The following is a 9,356-nucleotide window of genomic DNA, read 5'->3' as shown; positions in this document are numbered from 1 at the left end:
AAAAAAAAAAAAAAAGAAAACAATTTCATTTGGCTCAAAAAGAATAAAACATTTAGGAATAAATTTAACAAGCAGGCACACAACTTTTGGAAAAGAATTATCTATACACCCAAGAAGCTAAATGATCTTCAAGCAGGTTAAATTCAAGGAGAACAAGACCAACAAACATTGTTGTCAAATGGACAAAAGCCAAACACAAACATAAAATCTATTTTTTTCTTTGATACAGTCTCATTTTGTCATCCTCAGTAGAGTGCCATGGTGTCATAGCTCACAGCAACCTCAAACTCTTGGGCTTAAGTGATTCTCCTGCCTCAGCCTCCCAAGTAGTTGGGACTACAGGCGCTGCCACAATGCCCATTAGAGATGGGGGTCTCGCTGTGGCTCAGGCTGGTCTCCAATCTGTAAGCTCAGGCAATCCACTTGCCTTAACCTCCCAGAGTACTGGGATTACAGGTGTGAGCCACCATGTCCAGCCAGCAAACGTGAAATCTTGAGACCAGCAAGTAACCCACTCAGTATGTACTAGGTAACCTCAATAAGGCTGTCAACTGATTTCTCATTAGAAATCATATACGCTATAACACAGTGAGCAATGTATTTAAAATGTTGGGGGGAACAAATCTTTCAACCAATAATTCTATATCCAGCAAAACTATTTTTCAAGAATTAGGTGAAATTAAGGCATTCCTGATAAACAAAAACTAATGGAGTACATTACTAGTAGACCTGCCCTGTGAAATGTTTTTCTTTTATTAAATCATAACTGTGTACATTAATACTATCATGGGGTACAATGTGCTGTTTCTATATACAATTTGAAATACTTTTATCCAACTGGTTAACATAGCCTTCATGTCATTTTCTTAGTTATTGTGTTAAGACATTTATATTCTACATTTAGAGAGCTTCACATGTACCCTTATAGGATGAACCGTAGGCGTGATCCTACCAATCACCCTCCCTCCACCCATCCTCCCCCTTCCCCTCCCCTCCCTCTTCCCTTTCCCCATATTCTTGGGCTATAATTGGGTTATAGCTTTCCTATGAAAGCTATAAATTAGTTTCATAGTAGGATTGAGTACATTGGATACTTTTTCTTCTATTCTTGAGATACTTTGCTAAGAAGAATATTTTCCAGCTCCATCCATGTACACATGAAGGAGGTAAAGTCTCCATCTTTCTTTAGGGCTGCATAGTACTGTAAAATGTTAAAGGGTGTTCTTCAGGCTGAAATGAAATGACATTAGACAGCAGCTTAAAGCTATATGAAGAAATAAAAAACACAAGAAAAGGTAGTTATGTAGGTAAATATAAATGCCAGCATGCCATAGTCTACTTGGGCTGCTATAAAAAAGTAACCACAAACTAAGTGGCTTAAACAACAGACATTTATTTCTTACAGTTCTGGAGGCAGCCACTTTATTCCTATATGCTTATAAGACCTTTCTTTTTGAACATGTGAAGAAAGAAAGAACATGCACAAGCAAGTTGTCTGGTGTCTCTTCTTAAAAGGGCGCTAATCCCATCACGAGGGCTCTACCCTCCTGACCTCATCTAAACCTAATTAATTCCCAATGACACCATCTCCATATACCATCGTATTAGGTGGAAAGGCTTTCACATACGGATTATGGGGGACACAAGTCAGTTAATAGCACAATATTACAGTACTTTAGGTATACAAATCCTCTTCTTATTTATTTTTTTTACCAAGATGGGGGTTTTAAGAGCACATGCCTAAGACAGCACGAATGGACTCAACTTCATCACACCAGCATGGCCTTAAGCAACTAAATCTCTGACAAAGTAAGCAAGTTAATTCTAGCAAATACCAACACCATCTCCTCTGTTCTGCCTAAATTTTCTTTCTTTTTTTTTTGAGCGAGTGTCTCCCTATGTCACCCTAGGTAGAGTGCTGTGCTATCACAGCTCACAGCAACCTCAAACTCTTGGGCTTAAGTGATTCTCTTGCCTCAGCCTCCAAGTAGCTGGGACTACAGGTACCCGCCACAATGCCTGGCTATTTTTGTGGTTGTTGCCATTGTCATTGTTATTTAGCAGGCCCAGTCCGGGTTTGCACCCACCAGCCCCCATGTCAGTAGCTGGCACCCTAACCACTGAGCTACAGGCACTGAGCCTCTTCCTAAATTTTAAAAACCTCTATTTCTCTTTCCTTTCTCCATCATTAAAATAAAAAAATAAAACACAGCCGCCCCCCAACCCCCGCCTATGTATTATTCCACAGTTCCTCAAATTCACTAGGCGGTAAAGTTCTTTTTCTCACCCTTTATAACTTTCCAGTTATCCCGTCCACTAAAAATAGACCTTATAGCTTCCTTCCTCCAACTTCTGAAAAGCCACAACTTCTTCCTTCTCTTCATGTGCTGCTCTAAGTTTTCAAATCACAACCTTTTTGCCTTGATTCATCTAAAAATGTCTACTCATATATGTCTCTATGTTTACATGTGCCATATGTCATGTATATGTAATGCCACTGTCAATGTCAAGGAGCCCTAATTAATTGGCTTAAAAAATACTTAAATCTTTAATCAAGAACACGAGAAAGAACTTAAGTACCTTTTAATTCACATGACCTTTGTAACCTTTCGTAAATGAAACTCTTTTTGAGATTATTATAAAAATTTATTTTTTTTAATCTTTTTATTTTTTTGAGACAGAGCCTCAAGCTGTCACCCTGGGTAGAGTGCCATGGCATCACAGCTCACAGCAACCTCCAACTCCTGGGCTTAAGAGATTCTCTTGCCTCAGCCTCCCAAGTAGCTGGGACTACAGGCACCCATCACAACACCCGGCTATTTTTTGTCACAGTTGTCATGGTTATTTAGCTGGCCCAGGCCAGGTTCAAACTGGTCAGCCTTGTTGTTTGCGGCTGGTGCCATAACCACTGTGCTACAGGCACGGAGAATATTTTAATAGTTTATAATCAGCTATAATTCCAATTTTACTTCTAACAATGTCATGGAAAGGACTGAAATTGGCTCAGCACATGTAGCTCTGGCATGCGCTCTGGTGCCTACTCTCTGCGGAAGGAAGCATCTCCCTTTCTGAGCTACAAGCTCCATGGACAGCTCCTTCCCAGCCCTTTCGCTAACCTGTCACGTTGACCGACATCTCCATGCCCAGGTCCTTGTGCCCCCTCCTCTTCATCTATATAGTTCCCTTCCAGGGGACCTCCACAAGACTGGGGCTTCAAGAATCACCTATGTGCTAGAGTCCCCAAATGTGTACTGCAGTCCCTGCTACACGAACTGTCTCCTAAGGCCCAATTCGCCCTAAGCAGTCGGATTTGGTGCCTCACTTGTCCTCACTGCCTGCACAGAATCCATCCTCAGATGTCGACAGCGCACCCCACATAAATCCAGGGTCTTTCTTTCTCCTCCAGGTCCCGCCTCTCAATCCTGGACCACGTACAACAGACACAGTGACAGTTCAATATGTGTGGCTGCATTGGCCTGGACTCTTCCTTCTCCACGTTCTGACCCTTGCCACGCCTTCCTGTGCAATGAGGGAGAGGCAGCCTTTCCTACTTGCCCAGTCATAAAATGCAAATGTGTAAATGTTTTTTAAAAATCACTGCAGAGCACTCTTACCAGCTCCAGAAGCCCTTGCACAACAGGGGACATATTCCTGCCTCACATGTGCGTAACAAATGTGACGCAAATACGATGATACTAACATGACAGTGAACCAGCTCGGTGCCTGTGGCTCAAGCGGCTAAGGCGCCAGCCACATACACCTAAGGTGGCGGGTTCGAATCTAGCCTGGGCCTGCCAAACAACAATGATGGCTGCAACCCAAAAATAGTGGGGCATTGTGGCGGGCGCCTGTGGTCCCAGCTACTTGGGAGGCTGAGGCAGGAGACTCACTTGAGTCCAGGAGTTGGAGGTTGCTGTAAGCCTCTCCTGGGGCTGACATATCACTGCACAGTATGCCCAGGGGAGTGGTCCTCCACAGGGCCCTCCACCTGTGTCCTGTCTTGTCTCCCTCAATCCAGGAACAAGCACTAAAAACGCAAATAGGATCCTGGCAGCCTCTGCTGAAAACTTCCCAGCAATATGAATCACTCACAAAATAGGAGCCAACTTTCTCCTACTTGTCCCCCGACCTCTCCACCTTCCACTCATCCCAGCAGCCTCCTGCCTGCTCAGCCTCCCCCAGTCCCTTCCCCCCAAGGTAGTCACTGCGTGGGATCATTCATCCAAGAGGTGCCCATCCAGGCTCTCTGCACTGCTGGTCTTGCCTATTTTGGGATACCAGCCCACTGTCACCATCCCTCACCAACCCCTTTTCTGCCCTATTCAACGATCCCTCAAGGTCTCTGTCAGGCCTGTATAACTGTTACATTCATCACATCCCAGAAGGCAGGCTCCAGAAGCTCAGGGCCTCCTGCCCTTCCACAAGCACAGCGCCTGACTCACACAAGACACCCAGAAACTCCCTGTGCATTAAAGAACCAGGTTCTGATCACAAAATCCCCAAACCAGAGATGCTGACATGGATGTGGAGAAAAGGGAACACTCCTACACTGCTGGTGGAAATGCAAACTAATACGTTCCTTTTGGAAAGACATCTGGAGAACACTTAGAGAACTAAAAGTAAACCTGCCATTTGATCCTATAATTCCTTTATTAGGTATATATCCAGAAGACCAAAAATCACATTATAACAAAGATATTTGTATCAGAATCTTTATTGCAGGCCAATTTATCATTGCTAGGTCATGGAAGAAGCCCAAGTGCCCATCGACCCACGAATGGATCAATAAATTGTGGTATATGTACACCATGGAATATTATGCAACCCTAAAGAAAGGGTTGTATAAACCCTAAAGAAAGGGAAGTAAAGAAAGACTTTACTTCCTTCATGTTTACATGGATGGAACTGGAAAATGTTCTTCTTAGCAAAGTATCTCAAGAATGGAAGAAAAAATATCTAATCTACACAGCCCTATTTTGAAACTAATTTATAGCTTTCATAAGAAAGCTATAACCTAATTATAGCCTTAGAATATGGGGAGGGGGGTAGGAGAGGGAGAGGGAGGGGGATGGATGGGTGGAAGGAGGGTGATTGGTGGGGTCACCTCTATGGTTTATCTTACAAGGGTACAAGTAAATCTTTCTAAAAGCAGAGTATGAATGTCTTAACTCAATAACTAAGAAAATGCCATGAAGGCTATGTTAACCAGTTTGATGAGAGTATTTTAAATTGTGTATGAAAACACCACACTGTACCCCGTGATTGCATTAATGTACACAGCTATGATTTAATTAAAAAAACACCATTATAACTATTGTTTGGCTAATATAGCTCGGTAAAAAATTGTCAGTGTTCATTATTTATTAAACATTTTCTATTGGTTAATTACGTGAAAAGCTTATGACAGAGAAAAAAAGCTTTCATGCCAATAAAATATTCAGAAAATTAAAAAAAAAGAACCAGGCTCTGAGAAAGCAGAAGGCTGAAAGCTCAAGGAAACAGGGAACCAGAAGTAAGAATCAAACAATGTACCTGGTGGACATAAACCGTCCATGAGCTTGTGACTCCATTGCTGGAGGGCAGGTCTGTGCCGGGGAATCTCATTACGGATGATGGGGGCAGAGTCAACTAGGACCTGTGGGGTTGAAACAGGGACAGACATTAGTGGCTTCCAGACTCTCACCCCTCCCAGGATCCATCTTACATTCCTTTCACTCCAGGCTCCCCCAACTAAACAGAATTTTTTTCCAGCAGGAAACTCGCAAACATTCTGTATGTTTATCCTTTCATATTTCAGGGCTAGCCAAGTAACATACTTGAAAAACGTCTTTGGTAGTGCCCGTGGCTCAAACGAGTAGGGCGCCGGCCCATATGCTGGAGGTGGCGGGTTCAAACCCAGCCCTGGCCAAAAACAAAAAAAAACTCGTCTTTAACCTTATCTGTCATTATTTTAAAAAAAAAAGTTTATTCCAGGGTGGCACCTGTGGCTTAGTGAAGAGGGCGCTGGCCCCATATACTGAGGGGTGGCGGGTTCAAAACCGGCCCCAGCCAAACAGCAAAAAAAAATAGCCAGGTGTTGTGGCAGGCGCCTGTAGTCCCAGCTACTCAGGAGGCTGAGGCAAGAGAATCGCCTAAGACCAAGATCTGGAGGTGGCAGTGAGCTGTGAAGCCATAGCACTCTACCAAGGGCAACAAAGTGAAACTGTCTCTAAAACAAAAAAAAAGAGTTTATTCCAGAAAAGTGGGCAAGTAAAGTTTTTTTTTTTTTTTTTGAGACAGAGCCTCAAGCTGTCCCCCTGGGCAGAGTGCCGTGGCATTACAGCTCACAGCAACCTCCAACTCCTGGGCTCAAGAGAGTCTCCTGCCTCCACCTCCCAAGTAGCTGGGACCACAGGCGCCCGCCACAACGCCCGGCTATTTTTTGGTTGCAGCCGTCGTTGTTGTTTGGCGGGTCCGGGCTGGGGATTCGAACCCGCCACCTTAGGTGTACGTGGCTGGCGCCTTAGCCGGTTGAGCTATAGGCGCCAAGCCGGCAAGTAAAGTTTTTAGAGGAATGCAAAAACTACATGTGATCTTCTCAACTAGAGGTAGCAGCCATTAATATTTTGTCTCATGTAGTTCTACTATTGGACCACACATATGAATATTCTCTCTCTCAGATATACACACACAAAACGTTTTTACAAATCAGGAATACACTATATGTAAACTTTGAAAACATTTGAATCTAAAATCAAACGTTAAATAATGATCTGATTTTTTAAAAAGGTGCCTAATATATAGACCAAAAGGCGTAGCAGGGCTGGTGGGTTCAAATGAAGCCTGGGCCTATTAAAAAAAAACAATAAAAAAAATAGAAGAGCCCAGACATGAATGCTGATGTACAGTCATATTTTGCTTAATGACAGGGATATGCTATGAAAAATGAGACGTTAGGCAATTCTGTTGTTGTATAAACACCATAGATTGTACTTACACAAACCTAGAAGGTATAGCCTGCTACATATCTATGCTATGTGGTCTAGACTATTATTCCCAGGCTGTTAACCGGTGTGGCATGTTACTGTACTGAATACTGCAGACAATTGTAACACCATGGTTACATGGTATTTGGGTGTCTAAACATATCTAAAAATAGAAAAGATACAGGGCTGGGCGTGGTAGGTCACACCTACAATCCTAGCACTCTAGAAGGCCAAGGTGGGAGGATCACATGAGCTCAGGAGTTCATGACCAGCCTGAGCAAGAGTTAGGCCCGGCTTGGTGCCCATAGCTAAGTGGTTAGGGCACTGGCCACATACACCGAGGCTGGTGGGTTCAAACCCCACCTGGGCCTGCTAAACAACAATGACAACTGCAACAACAACAACAAAAAAAAAAAATAGCTGGGCATTGTGGCAGGTCCCTATAGTCCCTGCTACTTATGAAGCTGAGGCAAGAGAATCGCTTAAACCCAAGAGTTTGAGGTTGCTGTGAGCTGTAATGCCACAGCACTCTACCAAGGGTGACATAGTGAGACTCTGTCCCTCCCCCCCAAAAAAGAGTAAGGCCCATCTCTACTAAAAAAAAAAAGTTAGCTAGGCATCGTGGCAGGTGCCTGTAAGTCCTAACCACTCGGGAGGCTTAAAAGGCTGGAGGATAGATTGAACTCAGGAGTTTGACAGCAAAGTAAGATTGTGTCTCAAAAAAGAAAAGAAAAGGTCCAGTAAAATTATGCCATTATAATCATATAAGGCCACCATTGTATATATCCATTGGCCAAAACATGTTGTTATGTGGTACATGACTATATATAGTCAAATGATTTTTGACAAAGGTACAAAGGGTATTTAATAAGGAGTACAAAAGATATTTAATAGGGAAAGGACAATCTTTTCAAATAATTATTTTGGGGAAAATTTAGATATTGACTCATAAGGAAATAATGAGCTTATACCCTTATTGTACATTTATATAAAAATTAACTCAAAATAAACTAAAAACAGATCAAAAAATCTAACACAACAGTGAAAACTGTAAAATTCTTAGAAGAAAACATAGAAGCAACTCTTCAGGCTCGGTGCCTGTGGCTCAAGTGGCTAAGGCGCCAGCCATGCATACCCAAGGTGGCAGGTTCGAATCCAGCCCGGGCCGGCCAAACAACAATGACGGCTGCAACCAAAAAATAGCCGGGCGTTATGGTGGGCGCCTGTGGTCCCAGCTACTTGGGAGGCTGAGGCAGGAGACTCACTTGAGCCCTGGAGTTGGAGGTTGCTGTGTGCTGTGATGCCAGAGCACTCTACCCAGGGGGACAGCTTGAGGCTCTGTCTCAAAAAAAAAAAAGAGAAGCAACTCTTTATGACCTTGGACGTGGCAATGATTTCTTGTATGACATCAAAAACAGGCAACATACGAGAAGAGTAGATAAGTGGGACTAAGGAAAAAGTTTAAAAATCTGTACATCCAGTGATAACCCACAGGGTGAGAGAGCAACGCACAGAATCGGAAAAACAACTGCAGAGTATGTATCTGATAAGGGGTTAATATCTAAAATGTATAAAGAATTCCATCTCATCAATCACAATCACAAAAAGCAAACAACCTAGTTAAGAAATGGACTTGAATAAACAAGCTTCTGAATGACCAATGAGTCAGTGAAGAAAATTGAATTGGAAATTGCAAAGTATCTTTAGAAAACGGAAATGAAAACAAGACACACCAAACTTAGGAAACTGCAATAAATACCCCATTAAAAAAAAAAAGATCTCAAATAAACAATTTAAAGTACTGGCTCAAAGATATAGAAAAATAAGATGCACTAAGCCCAAAGTTAGCAGAAGGAAAAAATAATAAAGATCAGAATAAGGCCAGTAGCTCTTGCCTTGAATCCCAGCACTCTGGGAGGCCGAGGCGAGTGGATGGCTTGAGTTCAGGAGTTCGAGACTAGCCTGAACAAAAACAAGACCAAAAAATAGAAAAATTAGCCAAGAATGGTGGCTGGTGCCTGTTCGGGAGGCTGAGGCAAGAGAATTGTTCAAGCCCAAGAGTTTGAAGTTGCTATGAACTATGATGCCACAGCACTCTACCTAGGGTGACTCTGTCTCAAAAAAAAAGAAAAAAAAAGTGTGTGTATATATATGTATCAGAACATACATACACATACAAATACATACACATACATACACATACAAAAGTGTGTGTATATATATATATCAGAACAAAAATAAATAAAATAGAGACTTGAAAAAACAATAGAAAAGATCAACTGAACTACAATTTTCTTTTTTTTTTTTTTTTTTTTTTGAGACGGAGCCTCAAGCTATTCCCCTGGGTAGAGTGCTATGGCCTCACAGCTCACAGCAACCTCCAACTCCTGG

General features: G+C 42.5%; 1 protein-coding gene across 1 annotated transcript in view; it reads right to left on the bottom strand.

The window, feature by feature from the left end:
- Positions 1-9,356, bottom strand: part of LOC100960488 (tumor necrosis factor receptor superfamily member 10A) — a 23,748-nt gene that overhangs the window by 10,394 nt on the left and 3,998 nt on the right. The window contains exon 2 of the mRNA XM_023515601.1: positions 5,533-5,635. Within this exon, the coding sequence (XP_023371369.1) occupies positions 5,533-5,635 (103 nt within the window). The remainder of the gene's footprint in view (positions 1-5,532; positions 5,636-9,356) is intronic.

Source organism: Otolemur garnettii, unplaced genomic scaffold (assembly GCF_000181295.1).
Source record: "Otolemur garnettii isolate 467f Iridium unplaced genomic scaffold, OtoGar3 scaffold00074, whole genome shotgun sequence".
NCBI classification, from domain to species: Eukaryota; Metazoa; Chordata; class Mammalia; order Primates; family Galagidae; genus Otolemur; species Otolemur garnettii.
Note: the sequence above shows the minus strand (reverse complement) of the source record. Positions and strands in the feature narration are given on the sequence as shown.